Below are 19,934 nucleotides of genomic sequence, written 5' to 3'. Positions count from 1 at the left end.
AGACCAAAAAAATCAATGGATTCTAAAAACTACTGATGATGAAAGTATGATAAACAATGGAATTTTTTATCTCAAACTATTATACCTTCCCACTATCTTTATTAATAAAAAAGAGAAAATAGTAACTTCATGTATACAGCTCTATAACACATCATCTGTATACTGCATTGTGTGTTCACCATTCAAAGTCAAGTTTCCTTCCATCACCATATATTTGACCCCCTTTACTCTTTACAACCTCCTTCCATCCTCCTTTCCTGCTGGTAACTAACAAACTGTTGTGTGTGTCTATAAGATTTTATTTGTTTATCTTGTTTATTCATTTGCTGTTTTCAGTTTTATATCAAAAATGCAAAAAAGTGAGTAACTTCACAGTGAGGAAGTCTAGCAAGCTCCTCTTTACTCAGATGGTCACAGAGAGCACCTTTAGTAATGGCAAGAGACATTGTGTAACGGGACAGAAGAAAGGTACAGCATCATTCTCCAATATCCCTGTCAAAATGCATGATACTAGACCGATCATGAGACATCATCAGATAAATACTACATTTATGTAGAGAACATTCTATAACATATCAGACCTGCAGTTTTCAAAATTGTAAAAATTATAGAAGGAAAGACTAAAGATTTCTCCCAGACTGAAAGAGACTAGGGGGACGTGGCAAACAAAGTTAACACAGGATACCGAATTGAATGGTGGACCCATTACAAACACTGCTGGGACAAAAGGTAAAGGGAGCTGAGAATCAAAGGGTAGAAATGTTTCTGCGTCAGGTTCCTAATGTGAATGGTTGGATGTGGATGTGGATTCCTAATGTGGATGTGGATATAGAGGATGCCGTTGTTTGAAGAAGACATGCACTGAAGTATTCAGGGTTGGCAGGGCAGCAGGTTAGCAACGTACTTTCAAATGCTTCTGAAATTAAAAAAGCTCTTTGTACTATTCTTGAATAATACTTGAAATTATTTCAAAAAGAAAAAAGGATATAATTCAAGACCCTTTATGTTATAATTATAACTTGTGATTTAAAAATATAAATGAGGTAATAAAATTATTAAGAGGCCATTGTGTTAAGGTTTTGCATTTGAGGGCTACTCTTTTAACTTAAAAAAACATCTTTAAAGCCATATATCCTTTACAACAATAATTTCTAAAACAACTACATACATGTTCCTGTGTAATTCAATAAGACAATGGGGATTATAAAGAAGTCCTTCAGCAAAATAAAAGAGAAAACAGCATAATGAAGCAATCTTCCCCCTTTTCATACTTAATTGGTAAATAATTCTAAGATGTACATGTTCCCCTAGCACAGAGCCTACTTGTGTTCTAGAAACACTACACACAAAAACACTGAAAACTGAAACCCAAATACCTTGATTTAGGTGTGTGGCCTCCATGACCTGAATACCATTCACAGAGCACTGAGACCCACTCAGGGGTATCAGAGTCACTGTCCCCCCGACATTTTCAAAGATACAGTGCTCACTCTCCAAGTCAAGGCCATGAAGAACTAAATTGGAAAAAGAAGAGAAAGAAATGTTTTCCTTTGGTATCAAGTGCAATGATTCCTATCTTTACTTATTTTTCCATATTGCATACTTTTCCTTTTCCACATAAATATTGTGAACATTTATGTTTAGTGAGAAAACTGAACTTCAGGAGTGTGTGGCATGGGCTGACAGAACTGAAGGTACCCCTTGAATGCTACCTTAAAGCATCTGAATATCACCTCTAAAAGGAAATCAGTTCTGGGATGTTAATTTTCTTCATCTTCAGGGAAAAAAGTAATTGAGTACCAGTAACTTGTCTGAACTGCATACCACTGAGCTGTGTTTGATCCTGAATAAATTTCCTTCATCAGCCACCCAAGGTTCTCAATAAAATGGAGGGAAAAGGGCTCCATGGGTCAAGAACTTATTGTAACATCCATATTTACAGACCCTCTGTTCCAAATGCAGAAACCAAAGGTGAAACTGGCGTGGATCTTGGCAGGTGCCAGGAAGTCTCTGTAAGCTGTACCAGAATGAACACTGTCACACCCTGTACCAGTTCTGAGAGAACTTGACCTCAAAGACCTCTCAGAGCTCGTGGCTGCTAAGATTTCCCTAATCACACATGACCATCCTGAGTTATTCTCATTTAATGAATGGCCAGGCATGGAGGTAAATGCCTTTCAAATAAACCTACACAACTGTAGGCAAAGGTCTTGGCCAGCTTCCCAGGAGTACAGACCAAATTTAGCTCCCACTATTCTCCACAGACCTGCACTACTGAACTTCTTTGCTCACAGAAAACGTGTTTTTACCACTCATCATTACTGATAGCAACCTCAAAGGTTAAACATAATTTAACATTAGAAGAAGAGGCCTGATGCCTAGTTCTACTCAAAAACAGTTAAACCTCAAGACGTCCTATAACTGGTTTCAGCTCTCCCAGTTTCAAAGCAAATAGTAAATATATGAAGGAATACACTAGGGTTAATATGCTACAGTTGGTTTGATTAATAGTTTATACTTGGTGGAAAAACAAAGTTCATCACCAGCAATTCCAAAAGCAGCTGAGAAGATATGATTCTTCCCCTGCCAATCCTCTTTGCCACACACACCTATACCCACCACCACCACTGCCACAAATTCCCTAAGTTCTGCCTTTAAAGTCTGGCAACTCCTCACCTGCTCAGGCAGAATCACTGGTTGGCTACGTGCCTCAGGAAGACTTTCTGGAAACCCAGGCAGTGGTACATGTGCATGCTGTATATGTGTGCATTCTGCTTTCCTTTATCACCTTTATGCAGATTAAGTGTCCATATCCTTCCCATTAAGGGATCTTGTATCCTTTACCTGTGTCTGTTGACATATTTTATCAATCATTGTCCTATGTGACCAGAAGCGTGATTTAAATAAATGTACTCTTGAAAGGTGTGACAAGAATATAGAATACATGTAGGGTGAGGGGAAAGGATTCAGCGTTTCATTTCATTCAATGAATTAAATGTTCTGTTTATTAGAGTTCTACATTATAGAATACATATACTGATCAAGATTGTACTTCCTTTTTTGTGATTACTTTATGTCTGTCATTCGAAAAAAAGTTCTTCATTAAATGATATTTAAAATCATGGGGAAATCATTGGGAAGAGGAAACTGACAAAGATTCTTACCAATATCTTGTTCTGTTGAAGCATCTTCTCTACCAACATATGTCTGACCTTCCTGAGTAGAAAAGACAAGTAACATTTATTAGTAAGCAATGGAGAAGTTTCTCCATTTTTATTTCAGTCCAAGCAACTGGATGACCTGATGAGCAATGTCCTGGGAAGGCCACAGCAACGTCTCGGGAAAGTCCAAAGACTCAGGACAATTAGAGTTCAGAGGCTCTGAAATAATACCAAATGTTGTCTGGAGAATGACAGCTGAACTCCCAGGGCTTACCGTCCAACAATGCATGCACACCTATTTTGGCATGTATCATGATCTGCCCGTGACATTCCTGATCTTTGCTGAAGAGTTTCTCCTCCAGTAGACAGGGGTCTCTCTGTGTCTAAAGATACAGTTTATGGGAGCCCATAAAGCAGGGTGCAATCAGAGAGAGGATACTAAACTCAAGATTACAGAAGCAACCACTGATACTGATATGGAAATTCTCTTCTCTTGATATGAGTAACCTGTTCAGGACCAGGGGCAATAATGTAGGCAGGAGACACCATTTCAAAATAAACACAAGGGCCCTGGCTGGTGTGGCTCAGCTGGTTGAAGCATTGTCCTGTACGCCAAAAGGCTGAAGGTTCAATCCCCAGTCAGGTCACACACCTAGGTTGTGGGTGTGCACTCCAGTCAGGGTGCACATGGAGGCAACCAATGAATACATCTCTGTCACAACAATGTTTCTCTTTCTCTCTTTCTCCCCCTCTTCCCCTTCTCTCTTTAAAATCAATAAGCATATTAAAATATTTTTTACATTAACATGAGGGCCCAGGAAACTATGTACAGCCAATCCAAGTACTTGTGACTTTCCTTCCTTAGTCCGTCTGCTTTTTTGTTCCTTATCCTCCTCTTACTGATTCTACAAATTAGAAGGTAAAGTAAATGGACTTTCATTTAGCTTTAGATTCCACTGAAATGGGAACCTCTAATACCACAGAGTCACAACGTCCTGTGAAAACCCGCACTGGGCTCCAGGACTCCTTGCATGTTCCTGAATGCAACAGCTGTGTTCGTGGGCACAAAGGATTATAACCAACCTTGCTAGTGTCTAAAGAGAAAACTGAGAACAGAATTAGAATGTTCCACATAGGCAGTGTTTACCTTCAAATGATATAAAATAATTCCAGTACTCAGAAGGTCATCATCAATGCCAATCAAATGGGGCAGTTCAGAATCCAAAACAACACCAATCCCTTCTTTCCTAAGGGCTAGAGTTTGTTCCTGAAATCAGGAATGAAAGAAAAGGAAAAGGTTACTTTGAACAAAGAGAGCATCGTATTTGGTGTTCTTTTCTTTTTTAAATATTTTCTAGAGTGTAAAAGTTATTCATTTCTCATAAAAAAACATTGTAAGAAAAATGGACCTTAAATTTCATACTACAATCCTGGCACATAGTAAGTAAAGTGAATCTGCAACACATAAAACCTCAACTAAAATGAACTAAACTTATTGTGTGATTTATATAACCTCTCTGAAACCAAGCTGAAACTCTGCTTTTCTTAGGTTCTATAACCATCTGACTACAAAGGAATCTTCCTCCCTCTTCAAAACTTTTATTTCTCTTAATATCTGAAGATGCCTCCTGATTTGCTGGCTCTTCTCTCGAGTTACTATGGACAAATTGTGCATGTTCCTAAGAGGACTACTGTCCTGTGCATTAGTTCCTCTGGCACCACAGCTACTTGACCCTCTGTCTCCTGCCTCATCTTCTATCTGTGGATCACATAAATCTGCTTTAGATTTCCCACCAACCACTACCACCACCGCTTCCCTGGGCCAGTATCTCCCTCTAGCTACCACCAATTTCTCTCTCCCCCTTTAGTGAAAAGCACCTCCAGAGAGTTTCTACGCTTGTGATTCTCCAATTCCTCCCCTCCTCCTTTCTCTTGAACTCATTCCACGGAGACTTCACCTGCAATCTGTAAAGTGATCGATTCTCAAATCTAAATCCCCAGGCAGACCTCAGTCTCCCTCTCTCTTCTCCCCCTGCATTTCTCTTCTCTCTCTCTCTCTCTCTCTCTCTCTCTCTCTCTCTCTCTCTCTCTCACACACACACACACACACACACACACACACACACACACACACCGTTTGCCTATCTCAACATATCTGTGAGGAGAGCAAACAGGAAGCTCAAACTTAACACACTGAAAAATCCACTCTTGTTTCCTCCTGCCTCCCAAACCTGCACATTTGCCCTTCTCAGTGAATGCCAACCTTCCTTACAGTTACTAGGACCCAAACCATGACTGTACTTTCTCTAAACCCTACATACTTAGTGTTCACTCCACCATCAAAACACACCCCTCATCTGATAGCATCAGGCCACCTGTGCCACATTCCTTCCTGACCCAACCATTCGCATCTTTTACCCAGATCACCACAACGATCAATTATACTACCACTTAAGTCCCGCCTATGGTACACACTCTACTTGATGGCCAGAGGGATATTAGAGCAGGCCACTCCTCTGCTCAGATCCTTTATGTAGCTTCCCATTTCAGTGAGATAACAGCCAAGTCTTTGTAACATTCTACAAAGCACTACATGATCGCATGCCTTGCCAACCTCTTGCTCTCATCTCCTGCCACTCTTCCCCTTGTTCATGCCTGTCTAGGAATCCACAGACCCTTGCTGTCCTCCAACTTGCCAGCTTACCCCCACCCCAGGGCTGCTGTTTTTCCTTTTTTCCTTCTGATGTTGGGGTTGCTCTGTGTTCTGGCACTGTCAATTCATTCTCCTCCCCTAGAGCAAGGTTTCTCTACCTTGGCGCTACTGACATTGTGGACCAGATGATTCTTCACTATGGGGGAATATTCTGTGCACTGCAGGTTTAGTGGCATCCCCAGCCATTACCCATTAGATGCCAGTAACATACTCCCTCCTCCCCAAGGCTGTGAAAAGCAAAAATGTCTCCAGACACCAGCAAATGTCCCGTGGAGGTGGGGGTCAGGGGGTGGGGAGCGACAGACTCAATTTTAAAGAATTTCCTATATACATATATAACTTGGCCCTTACTTCCTCAGATCTCTGCTCAAAAGCCACCTTCTCCCATCACCGCATACAAGACAGTAATCACCAACCTCCCTTATCCTCAGTTTGTTTCTCTCCTCAGCAATTATCATCATGTGTTATACACAAATATATTATACAAATACTACAAACAAGTAACTAATTTCATACCTAGCATATAGTGGCTCCTCAATTAATATGTTTCAAATAAATTAATATTTAACTCTGCACTGACCAGTATGGGTCAGTTGGTTGAGTGTCAATCTAAAAAGCTAAAGGTTGACTTCCAGCCAAGATGGAGGCGAAGGTGGAAACACTGTACCTCCTTGTACAACCAAGTTTAAAGACAACAGTTTTAGTAACAAAAACACAACCAAAACACAGAAAATTGAACTGTACGGAAGTCCGACAACAAGGAACTAATCAGCCAGACCAGTAAGAGGGGTGGAGTCAGCAGCTGATGGAGTGGGGTTAAGCAGGAAAAAGCTGCCAGACTGACTCAGAAGCACAGGCGGCAGTTGGCAGATCCCAGGCATGGGGTGGCAATGGGCAGACCCAGTGAGGGAGCAAAACAGCTGGCTGACCTTGGTCACACATTTGCACGCAGATAAACCAGGTGAAAGAGCGAGCAGTGAGACAGACTACACAGGCTAGGGCCCCAGCGATGGGAATTAAAGTCTAAAAGCACCAACTGGAAAAACTTTCAGGGTCCAGGTGATGGGAGAAGCTCCCAGGCTCACAGAGAGTTTGTTGGAGAGACCCACAGGGTCCTGGAGGATGCACAGGCCCACACACACAGGAGCCAGCACCAGGGGGGTCCGGTTTGCTTGTGGGAAGCAGCAGAGGGGACCGCAATCCAAGATAGAGTGTGGAACAAGCGTGATTGCCCCACTCTGACCCCACCCCCACATACAGCATCACAACCCAGAGACTGGGTCGCCCCACCCTGGTGGAAACTTAAGGGTCTGCCCCTCATACATAACAGGTGGGAAGAGACCAAAACATTATGGCTCAAGAAGAACAGCTCAAAGCCCCAGAGCCCATACTTCTAAGCGACCAAGAGATAGCCAACCTATCAGATGCACAGTTCAAAACACTGGTGATCAGGATGCTCACAGAACTGGTTGATTTTAGTCACAACTTAGAGGAACAAATGAAGGCTAAACTAATTGAAAGGAAGGGAAATGCACAGGAAACCAATAGTGATGGAAACAAAACTGGGACTCAAATCAAGGGAGTGGACCAGAAGGAAGAAAAAAATGACCAAACAGAAAAGGATGAAGAAACAAGAATTCAAAAACATGAGGAGAGGCTTAAGAACCTCCAGTACATCTTTAAACCTTTCAACATCTGAATTATAAGAGTAGTAGAGGGGAAAAGGAAGAGCAACAAGTGGAAAACTTATTTGAACAAATAATAAAGGAGAACTTCCCCAATCTGGCAAAGGCAATAGACTTCCAGGAAATCCAGGAAACTCAGAGAGTCCCAAAGAAGTTGGACCCAAGAAGGAACACACCAAGGCACATCATAATTACCTTGGCCAAGATTAATATGAAGGAGAGAATCCTAGAAGTAGCAAGAGATAAGGGGACAGTCACCTACAAAGGAGTTCCCATCAGACTGTCAGCTGACTTCTCAAAAGAGACCTTACAGGCAAGAAGGGGCTGGAAAGAGATATTCCAAGTCATGAAATCCAAAGACCTACATCCAAGATTGCTCTATCCAGCAAAGCTTTCATTTAGAATGGAAGGGCAGATAAAGTGCTTCTCAGATAAGATCAAATTCAAGGAGTTCATCATCACCAAGCCCTTATTATATGAAATGTTAAAGGGACTTATCTAAGAAAAAGAAGATAAAAAATATGAACAGTGAAAGGACAGAAAACTCAGTTATCAACAACCACACCTAAAACAAAAGCAAACTAAGTGGACAGCAAGATCAGGAGTGGAACCATAGAAATGGAGATCACATGGGGGGTTAGCAACAGGGGAGTGGGAGAAGGAGAAGGGGGGAGAAGGTACAGAGAATAAATAGCATAGACAGTAGGTAGAAAATATTGGGGAGGGCAAGAATAGTATGGGAAATATAGAATCTAAAGAACTTGTGACACATGGACATAAACTAAAGGGGGGGAATGGTGGGGGAGGGGGTGTGCAGGATGGAGGGGAATGAACGGGGAGGAAATGGGACAACTGTAATGGCATAATCAGTAAAATATATTAAAATGAAAGAAAATTAAAAAAGCAAAGCTAAAGGTTGCCAATTTGATTCCCGGTCAGGGCACATGCCACAGTTGTAGATTCAGTCCCTGGTTGGGGTGTGAACCAGAAGCAACCAAGGTGTTTTTCTCCCTCTTCTGTAGCCTCCCTTCCTCTAACTCTAAAAATAAAACCTCTAAAAATAAATAAATACACTCTAATAACTTCCACTCAAAGTAGAATGATTTCTACTTTACAGAGAAATGCAGGAAGAATGGTCCATGGCAGCCCCTCCAGGAAAAGACTTGCAGGCCTATGTCCTAACATCAGGCCCATCTGACCCAAGACAAAAAAAAAATCTATAAAACTAGGCTTCTGGCAAGTCCAAGGGAAAGTAGACATCCTGCAGAAGACTAAAGGTGAAAATTCCACCCTTGCGGTTGGGCTGTGCTAAGTTCTCGCTGTCATACCCGAGAGCATGACACTGTGCTCTGTGATTACAGGCATAGTGGGAACAACAGGGGAGCAAGCTCCAAGCTACTAACTAGGGCTCCTGGTCAGAGACACTCCTGGTGAATCCCTTCCCCACCCCACCTCGACAGTAAGATAGCAGTGAGCAAGGCACCGTTCTGGCACTCCAATGTCCAACAAAATGGGTACCCCCTACATCCCTGGAACAAATAAATGTATTTTATGTCTTTCAAATATCAAAACAATGTACCAAATCTGCCATTCTCTAAGTGAAGGATTCAAAACTTCACAGCCTGGCTGACAAGGAAGCTCCTTCCAGGCTCTGGGGAAAAACAATGGGAAGAGAAAAGGCCTTCAGGCCTTCACAACTGTAGCTATTTGAGTCTCAAAGGTGCACAAGAAGAGCTGAAGTCATGAAGAGGGCAAAAGAATGAAGTGGCAAAAAAGGAGTATTTAAAAAAACATTAAAACCACCTGAAAGAAAGGAGTTTAATTTAAGAACCATTAAATAGATGCAGAGAAAATGGCCAATGCGTAACTTAGGTTCAAGAAAAGGAAATGAAGTGTGTCACTGTTCTTCAATTACTCCTGTAAGCCAGGTTCACATCCCAGGGTTCAGAACCTCAGGATTCGAGGTTGGAGCTTCTGTCATCTTGATTTGCTACACCAAGGCCCTTGCAAATTTTAATAAAATTAGCACTTGAAATAAACCAACCTGTGCCCTTACCTCTGGGACACTGGTAGAAATGCTTTTTCTTCTGCCCATGGAATTCAAGTATAAGTTAAAAGTATGTGATTTTTTAAGGTATATATATATTACATTACAGTGGAGAATTTCATCATATAGTTCCACTTCATAAAGCAATGTCCTCACTGGAAGGCCTCATAGCTCAGAACTGTGACAGTACTGCACACACAGTTGAGAGCCTCCTGACAGTGAATTATCCCAGGCCTCTAGGCCCATGAGAAAAGGAGAGTGACTGTTCTCACAAGTCCAGAGACATATGTAGTTTCTCCATAAAAGTGGACAATAATCTCCCCCCACCTCCTACAAAAGGCAGTATTTTAAACTCTAATAGCTCCCACTCAAACTTGAGAAATTGTTTTGGACCAAATGCCAGTCTAGTTTAATACCATTTTTTAACAACTGATTTTTTTTTCCTTCCTTGAAATAAGTCTTAGGGACTTTGAAAATCACTTGAAATTCATAACTCCAGAGCTATTAAGCCAAAGCACTACCTGTCCCCACCAATTCCTGACACACTCACACACACCAACACGCACTTGCACACACTTCCATACATAGAATGTACATAACCAGAATTAAGAGAAAGTTTTCTGGGACTGGGAGTGGAGACACATGAATTATGATTAATGCTGCCCCAGAGCTCTATGACATTCCAGCTGCATTTACTACATGATATTATAAAAGTGTCACCTCATAAAACTAAAAACAAGGGTTTAAGTCATTGCTCAAGTGAAAAAGTGATTTTAGACCAAAATATCACATATAAAATATTTACTGAGTGGCATCTACTGTTATACATAATTTATGAAATATCCCTTTCAGAAGATGGAATATTTAAATGTCAGAGTTGATGATCCCTCCCCCAACTCCAGGCACTCTGGGTCCAAAATAATGAAAGTGATAAAATATGGATAGCTGCACATATTTTGTATTGAAACAAATCTTTTGGCAATCAATATTTGCATCACAAGGAAACTATGGCCTGACTAAAAGTGTCAAAACATAGAATCAGCTTATTTTAGACATTATGCTCATTATATTTGCAAATAATATATTCAATATGTTTTTATTCAACCACTGAACGTAAAACATGTGTCCAGTGCTAGGACAATTGCACTGTAGGTTCCAGAGGTTCAGGTGAGCTACGGGCAGGACGGCCCAGATGGAAGGGAAGAAGGCCAGCCACACATGGGCTTGGCTCACTGAAGAGTGTCCCGTGTAACCACTACCCTCATTTATAAGATCCAGCAGGGATTCAACCTCTTGGTCACGATCATATCCTTTGTATCTAGCAGTGTGTCTCTGACAAAACTCAACAGCTGTGCTACAAAAACAAAAAAATATTTTTCTCTCTGGAGAAGCTGACCTGAGAGCTAGATCTTGCTTGGGAAATATTGGGAAAACCTGGGCAATGTGTCTGTGCTACCTAAAGTAAGAGTTCTAGAAACTGAGTTTCCTCCTACTACTATGTTAGGTGAACACAGCTACACCAGGTACACAGTAATCACTCAGTAAGCACTGATCATTTGGCACTGTAGGGAGTAAGTGATTTTAAGTAAGTGGGGGGATAGCCAAGAATCACATATCAGAAGCTTCCTGTGGAATAGTCTACAGAGAATTATGTGTTTGACTAACTAGTGGACTTTCGTAGCGATGCCTCACAGCGCACGTAAGTTCAGCCAACTTGACTACAACGTTTATCAGAACAGAAGGAAGAACGCCACACTGGGAGTTTAGAGCCACATGCCCAGTGTGGGTGTGAAGGGGTGTGAAGAGGGAGGGCGTAGGTCTGGTAGGCAGGAAGGCCTTCAGAAAAATAGAAGTACCCTCTAGCAAAACTATTTCCTAATTTTAAAAAATGTATGTGATTTTATCTGAATTTAACATTAGAAAAAATATTCACTGAATATTAATGAAACGTTTGTTCACTACAAGATATTTCTTAAAATAGCCTTCTATGTTAAGACTTTACGAAATATACTTAGAGGCTGACAACACTGCATATTTTTTTCACACGTTTTCGTCTTAAGTACCATACTCGAGTGTGTACATGTTTAAGAATTTCTGCCTCCTGCCCTTATACCTGGTTGACATGAGGGCTGCATCAAATGGACCACCTACTGTGTCATAACTTGCCTTTTCCCAGGAACTTTGAAGACATGATGCCACTGTCTTCAGAACTTGAATGCTGCTCTAAAGAAATATGAAGCTAGTCTGACTTTTAGTCCCTGGAAGATAATTTGGTTTTCTGCCTGAAATCTTTGAAAAAAATGTTTTCTTTATACTTGAAATTCAATAGTTTAATTAGGACAGATCTCAGTATTAAACATTCTGTACTCTAAATTTCTTGGAAAACAATATATTCTTCTAATCTGAAGACTTAGTTCTTTATTTTTCATTTCATAAAAATTCTTTTGTTTTTATATTCCATTTTCTGTTTTACTTGCTAACCATCTACTTTGGAGAAACCATCTTTAAAAACATTTTCTTTGTCTTCTTCACTTTTCCGTTTGTGATTGCTTTAATATCTTGATCATTTCATTAGTGTGCAATGAGATTATCAAGCCTTTAACTTTTAGTAATTTGGTTTCAACCGCATCTATTGTTACCCTTGATAGTTCTAACTTTATTTATGAGTCCTGCAACAGATTTTGTTTTAGACATCAAAGTCTATCTTTAGGTCTGTAATCTCTTTTTTTATCTCATTCTGCTTTTGATTATCATCTTGCTTTGTTCATTGAATTCCTGTTTCTTATTAACTTGTTTCACAGAATGAAGCAATTGTAAGAAACTCCCTTCTATGCCTTGAGGTATGTTTTCATTTAGATCTGGATATTTTGTCTTTTGCATACTTTACTCATTTTCTTGCACTCTGTCTGTCTGTCTCTCCATCTATCCATTTATCCATCCATCTACCACTAGACTGTGTTTATATAACTGCCCTACTCTTTCTCTTCATTGTACATATGCTTAGGTATGTCTGCCCAGAAATTCTGTATACTCTAACACTGGATGGGTAAGTCCTTGACTCTTGCCCTGCCATATCTGTCATCTTGTTCAAAGACTGAGTACTCTACATTCTCTCCTCTCTTCTCTAGCTAGATGGAATGACAGTGGGCCAGGAGATCGCAGCTGACATACCAGAAAGACTTGGAGTTCCTAGGCTCTGCATCCTTTACTGGGCTCCTTCCTTCTGCTTGGGAAGAGATCCCATTCTTACGGGGAAGGTAGCTTTCAGGAAGTCTCATTCTTTCACCAGGCCTTCACTTACAGACACATTTGGCTCTGTATTTCACAGTATCCCAGTTACCAGCATCAGCCATTTCCAGGATTTCTCAATGAGAATAGCAACATCAATTGGTTCCTCCCTGATATGAGGATACTGAAGAGGACTTATAAATCCTCACTCATTCAGCTTCTAATGCACAAGCCTAGATAAACCTCCTTACAACCTTACTCCCTCTTCCTCAGTGGCCAACTCAAGACCTTTTCCATCTGCTTCCTATTAGTGATTTCATGGTGGTGTTTCTGCTGCAGGATGGGATGTTTGCTTCGTTTTTAATATCATTTCCTCATTTCTTTGAAATCTGTGATATCATCTCCAACTGCCTCTTTAGCATCAAAGTCAAGAATAGGATTTCAGCAAGCTACAAAAAAGGAAGAAAATAAGGTTTGCGGTATTTCTTAAGTAAAGATATGGAGAGGGATATACAAGGAACTGCTGGACATTCAGTTTAACTTATAAACTTGGGAAAAAAAGGTCTGAAAAAACAGGCAGATTGATCATTATTTGATTCAGAAACTGGGAAGCCATTGAGAATTCTGAACAGGAAATGGTTGGTGCTTCAGAAGATGAACAGGGCAGGATGAATAGAAACAGAGGAAAAACAGAGATAGGATTAGAAAAGAAGTAGTAGCTGGAGAGACACTCTTGAGGTAGATAGACTCCATGTGACAATTAGTTTAGACTGGTTCATCTCAAGTAGAGATATTCTTCACAACTGTTTTACATACTCTTCTAAATAAGAAATAAGAACATTAGAGAGGTTGCAAGATTTGCAAAAATATGATAAATATCCAAAGGTTTTTATTGCTGGGGGGAAAAATCCTGACTTTTCAGGTTATGCTCTGGATAGTTCAGCAAGTGGGTACTGTTGACTTATTACTCACCAATTTGACCAGCAAGTGTTGTCATGTAATTTACATGTTTCTTTCATCATATACAAATAATAAAGTCATTTTCAACACAAACTAATTACTCTGAAATCCTGAAAATACACCACACAGCTGGCATTCACCCAGATGTGAAGCACTGTTTCCTGCACAGTGTTTTGCACACACAAAGAATCCTGTCCATCAAAAAGAGAAAGGAAGCCCTGGATGGTGTAGCTCAGTGGATTGAGCGTGGGCCTGTGAACTAAACAACCACAGTTTGATCCCCAGTCAGGGCACGTGCGTGAGTTGCAGGCCAGTTCCCAGCAGGACACATGAGAGGCAACCATACACTGATATTTCTTTCCCTCTCTCCTTTCCTTTCCCTCTAAAGATAAATAAATAAAATCTTAAAAAAAAGAGAGAGAGAAAGGAAATAGTTGCCAAGATTCCCAGGAAGTCAATGTACCAGTCAACTGCCTCAACCACCATCCTGTCTTCCTTCCTGCTGTGTCCATGCAACCTGAGCGAGCTATGATGACAAGGAATAAGAATCTCCATCATATTACTCCAGGAAGTAACTTTTTATTTTTTCTGTGTTCTCAGAGAGAATGATGAAGTAAAGAAAAACAATATTTGCCGGCTAGCAGCATATTCGATGCCTGTACAAGGCTGATCGGTAACACATAATCCTTCGTGTGAGAGTTTTATTAATTATGTTCTTTGTATCATAATCAGATTTTCAAAACACACAGAGAAAAGAAAAAGGATAGTCTGGGAATTAAAGACTGGAAATCTATCTAAACTAAAAAGGTTTGACAGATACCGCACACCTAAGGAGCAAGGGATGACCAAGGCTCAGCCATCAGAAGGAGGCCCCAGGGAGGAGGAGAATCAAGTACAAAGACAAAATTAGAAATCCACAAGTTAAAAAAAGAATCAAGTGGGTAAACCTAGAAGCGACCATCGATCCCTCTCTTTGCCTCAAATCCCCTATCTATACCACCAGTGGGCCCATCAGCAGCTCTACATGCAGGACAGTCTGAATCATCCACAGCTTTCCATCTCCACTGCTGCTGACCTGGTCTGGCCATCAACATCTCCTGCCTGGAGACTCTGACGTGCCCAAATAGGTCCTCATGCTGCTTCTCTTACTGCCCTACAACCTATTCTCCATATGACAGCCAGAGTCATCTTTTCAAAACATTAAGAAGTCATGCATGAAACTCTACAATGCCTTCTCATGCATTTAGATTGAAATGGCCCCACGTCTAACTTAATCTGTACCCACCTAACTCTCCAGTACTACTCCCCCCACTCTCCATTTGACTCACAACTCTCTGGCCATAGCGGCCTTCTCATTCCCACTGCAGACCCTTTGCACATGCTGTTCTCCCTGCCTGGGAAATTCTCCTCCTAAATCTTTGTGGCTTGCCCCTTCTTATCAGTCAGCTCTTATCATACATGCTCTCTAGAGATCAAAGATATGAGTAAGACAGACAAGGTCCCTTGCTCAGATAAACTTTGCATTCTCTCCACATCTGTTCCCTTACCCAGGTACCTTCTACCACTCCAACTGGCTTACTGTTTTAAGTCTGTCTGCTTCTCAAAAGCAAACAGTGGGTCCAGGACAAGTCAAGTCCAAGGATAAAGAGATCAGGATGAATACATCAAAAGCCAAACTAATGAACAGTATCATGACTCCTGATCCCGGGTCTGAGACTGCCTCTTATCAGTTCTGATTTTACTTTCCTTGCTAGTCAAAAACAGTTCTGAAACCACAAATGAATACTTAAAATGACCTGAATAAGTCAAGCTTTTAAGAGAATCTTCTGTAAAAGTAAAGATTGGGTTCTAAAAGACTATCGTCATAAATAAGTATATAAACTATACCAAGAATCATAAAATTGATATCAGATTGGAACCTATTAATGATAAAAAGTGAATGACTTCTGATCAAGATAGAGGCATAGGTAAACATACCTCACCTCCTTGAGCAACTACAGAAAAGAATTACTACTAGACCTCAAAACAACTAACATGAAGAGCTGTCAGAAAATCGAGCTGTATGGAAGTCTGACAACCAAGAATTTAAAGAAGCCACATTCATCCAGACAGGTAGAAACAGCAGTGATGCAAAGAGAGGCACAGAGACATGGTGTGGCGCCAGGGCTGCAGCACCAGGAAGGTAAGTCCCCATAACTTCTGGCTGTAAAACCCAGTAGAGTTGGGACAGTGGGTGAAAATGACGGATTTTCAGAAGGCTTGGCTTAAAAAGTGCACAGGGACTTAAAATGTATGCAAACCAAGTCCCTCTGGGAGATAGTACCAGGGCAACAGCTGGAAGAGCACCAGTCAGTCACACAGGGCAAGTGCCAGGCAAACCTCCAGAAACCAAGTAGTGACACTGTTCCCTCTCCAAGACCTCCCCCAACAGAGATCCACAAAGTGGTGAAGTGTATTGCCCTACCCTGGCAATCACCTAAGGCTATAAACAAAATTTATAGAGGCCTTTTCTACATAGGCCATGCTACTAAGACAGGGAGTCAAAGCAGCTCTACCTAATACACAGAAACAAACACAGGGAGGCTGGAGAGACAAAAAAAATATGACCTAAATGAAAGAACAAAAGAAAACCCCAGGGAAAGTAGTAAATAAAACAGTGACAACCAACCTACCAGATGCAGAGTTCAAAACACCAGTGATCAGGATGTTCAAAAAAACTCATTAAGTACAGCATCAAAATAAAAAATACCCAGAGAGAAATGAAGGTTACACTAAGTGAAATAAAGAAAACTCTACAGGGAACCAATTGTTGAGTGGATGAAGCCAGGATTCAAATCAACAATCTGGAACATAAGAAATAAATAAGCATTCAACAAGAACATCAAGAAGAAATAAGAATCCCAAAGAACAAATATAGTAGCAGGTGCCTCTGGGACACCTCCAAACATACCAACACCCAAATCACAGGGAAGCCAGAAAGAGAAGAGGAAGAGCAAGACACTGAAAACTTTTTTGAAAAAATAATGAAAGAGAACTTTCCTAATTTGGTGAAGGTAATAGACATATAAGTCCAGGAAGCATTGAGAGTCCCCCAAAAGTTGGACCTAACAAAGACCACACTAAAACACGTCATAATTAAACTGCTAAATGTTAAAGAGAGAATCATAAAAGCAGCAAGAGAAAATGTGAGAGTTACCTACACAGGAGTTCCCATAAGTCTGTCAGCTGATTTCTCAAAAGAAACTCTTCAGGCAAGAAGGGACTGGCAAGAAGTATTCAAAGTGAAGAAAAGCAAGGACCTATAACCTAGAATACTCTATCCAGCAAAGCTATCATTTAGAATGGAAAGGTAGATTAAGTGCTACCCAGACAAGGTAAAGCTGAAGGAGTTCATCATCACCAAGCCATAATTACATGAAATATTAAAGGAACTTATTTAAGAAAAAGAAGATCACAACTATGAATATTAACATGGCAACAATGCCCTGACTTGTGTGGCTGAGTGAATTGAGCATCAGCCTGTGAACCAAAATGTCGCCAATTCAATTCACAACTACCAACAATTGAATATAAAAATACAAACTAAGCAAATGACCACAATGCGAACAGAATTATATATATGGAGATCACTTGGAGGGTTATTAATTGGGAAGGGGGAGGAGGAAGGGTGAGAATGGGTGGAAAGGTGCAGGGATTAAAAAGTATAATTGTCCTATTTTTGTAGGTACAAAATAGACAGGGTATGTTAAGAATAGTATAGGAAATGGAGAAGCCAAAGAACTTACATGCATGACCCATGGACATGAACTAAGGGAAGGTACTGCTGGAGGCAAGCACAGTACTAGGCAGAGAGGGGTGAGGGGGAAAAATTAGGACAACTATAATAGTATAATTAATAAAACATATTTTTAATAATTAAGAAAGAAAACAAGTTAAAAATGATAAAAACTAAAGTAGGAACACAGAAGCCTTTCTTTGCATTTGTCCATTGTATTTTCCATGACTTTGAAACAATCCACATTTCAGTACCTGTGGTCAAAAGAAACATATTTAGAACAGATGGTGAACAGTCCCAGACTCACCAGGGCAGAAGCGGCAAGAGAAGAACCTGGCCTCTGCCTACTCCATAGTACTAAGAAACCTAAATTTCCTGGCATATTGATACTTGGCCCCTAAATAGTAAACAGAATTAATATTGTCCTTTTAATGAACAGAAGCTCATGGGGTAGTTCAATTTCCACTACATTCTCCACTGCAGAAACATCATTCTTTATTTAAATACCACAAAGCTAACTGTTGGCAGGCAATTCAGAGAAGATGCTGTGCAGATCTTACTGATGAAACAGTCCTCTCTGCCAGGAGAGCAAATCACCCAGATGTCTGTATTTAAATTATGCAAAATGCATAATACCTATTAAAGAAATTATGTGTGAAAATATGCAAGAGCAAATTTCCTCACATTAATATTTAACTAGACTTTTTAAGTAGAACAGGATCTTGTGATCACAAGTATTTTAGTATAGTTGACCTAAATGAAAGCCCCAAAATACTCAAGAGTTTGCCAGAAGATTCTACAAGGGCATTTCTATATATTACAAACTTTAATACAAATAAGAAAGCAAAGTGAAAGAATTACTTTAAGTGGCATTTTTGTAACCCAGAAAGCTTCAAGCTAAAATTGGCCTTAAACTTTGGTCTGTGAAGCTCACCTACTCTTGTTTTATACCCCCAAAAATGTCACATTCATGTCCACCTCCCAGGATTTGCTCAAGTGATCATGTGTACTTGAGACAGCCTTCCAGTTCCTTCCTCTACCTGAATCTTACCCACAATCTCTGCCCCCTTGGAAACACTTGGAGCCTACTTAGGTCCAGATAGACTATTCTTCTGTACTGACCACAGTTATCTGACCTATTGAGTCAAAAAAGGACTAGTATCTTTATATCCATATATTGCTTATTTCTCCTGCTAGACCTATGGATCACCAAAGATTTTTAAAAATACCATGCCTGAGTTTCCTTGGGAACAAGGGAGGGAAAATGATTCCAGTCCCTGGCCCTGATAGAGGAGGGGGCTTTGCCCCTGTTTCTCCTAGATGTTTTTCTAAATAGGCATCTCCATAGGAGGGTATATCATCAGTTCCTTGATAGAAAAGTCTCAAGTTGTCTATCAGAGCAAGGAGGAGTAAAATTTCCACATCTTGAAGAATAAGAAGAAGTTTCTCTTCTTCCACAATTGAAGAAGAGAAACAAACAACAAGAGTACCTAAAATGGGGAGAGAAAGAAGCAACTGCAAATCAAAAGGAAAGGAGAAATCCACAGAAATATCTGGAGGTAGATATTTTTCTCCAATTTGGTTCCTACTTTATTTATTTTTTCCTTTTTCTTTCTCTCTCACTGTATCTTTTGAAAAATTTATTTTTAAATTGAATACTCCATGCTTCCCTGCACTTACTCCATTTCACTTTCTTTATTCCCCTTTTTTATGATGTTAATTTTACGTTCCCTCTTTGCCTTGTCCCAATTCCCTACACTTATTATTGCTCTTCTCTCTACCCTCTCAAAATTATTTTTCTTTCAGTTAGTCATATGTCGTATTCATTTCTCCATTCTTATAATAGTCTTAATTTCTTTACACCCTTATTAATACTGGCTTATTTGCTATTTATAGTGTGATTGTGGGTAGGGGTTATTTTTGCAGGTGTCTGTTTGTCTCCTGAGCTGTGTGGTTTTGTTCTAGCAGACATACACAACAGCATACAAAACATGGTAGGCAGAGAGACAGTCAGCAAGCCAGAGGAAAGGACCCATCAAAGAATGACCCAACAATAATCAAAACCCAATTACAACCAGAGAGCCAACATAAATGACATAAAGGACATCCCAGGAGCATCAAGTTCAGGAGAGTGAAGATCCTACAGTTCTATTATAGGAGGTCACACCACAAAGACAGGGAGTCAAAGCACATCAACTAAAGAAGAGAAACAAACAACAAGAGTACCTAAAATGGGGAGAGAGAGAAGGAACTGCAAATCAAAAGGAAAGGAGAAATCCACAGAAAGCATACTAAATGAAATAGAGGCAAGTAAAGTATCAGACATTGAGTTCAAAATAATGGTTATAAGGAAGCTAAATGATCT

The 19,934-nt window shown here is 40.2% G+C and overlaps 1 protein-coding gene across 6 annotated transcripts in view; it reads right to left on the bottom strand.

Moving 5' to 3' along the window:
• The window catches only part of KIF16B (kinesin family member 16B), a 317,135-nt gene that overhangs the window by 148,135 nt on the left and 149,066 nt on the right, over window positions 1–19,934 (bottom strand). For all 6 annotated transcript variants that reach the window (XR_008392618.1, XM_053671040.1, XM_053671038.1 and 3 more), the window contains 3 exons: window positions 4,309–4,428; window positions 3,165–3,216; window positions 1,377–1,514 (listed from right to left, as the gene is read on the bottom strand). Coding sequence is in view for 5 of the 6 variants with exons in the window: in XM_053671040.1 (XP_053527015.1) it covers window positions 1,377–1,514; window positions 3,165–3,216; window positions 4,309–4,428 (310 nt within the window). In the remaining variant the exon portion in view is untranslated. The remainder of the gene's footprint in view (window positions 1–1,376; window positions 1,515–3,164; window positions 3,217–4,308; window positions 4,429–19,934) is intronic.

This window comes from Artibeus jamaicensis, unplaced genomic scaffold, assembly GCF_021234435.1.
Source record: "Artibeus jamaicensis isolate MK-2021 breed Jamaican fruit bat unplaced genomic scaffold, CSHL_Jam_final contig_685, whole genome shotgun sequence".
NCBI lineage: Eukaryota > Metazoa > Chordata > Mammalia > Chiroptera > Phyllostomidae > Artibeus > Artibeus jamaicensis.
This window is presented reverse-complemented; position numbering and strand designations above follow the sequence as displayed.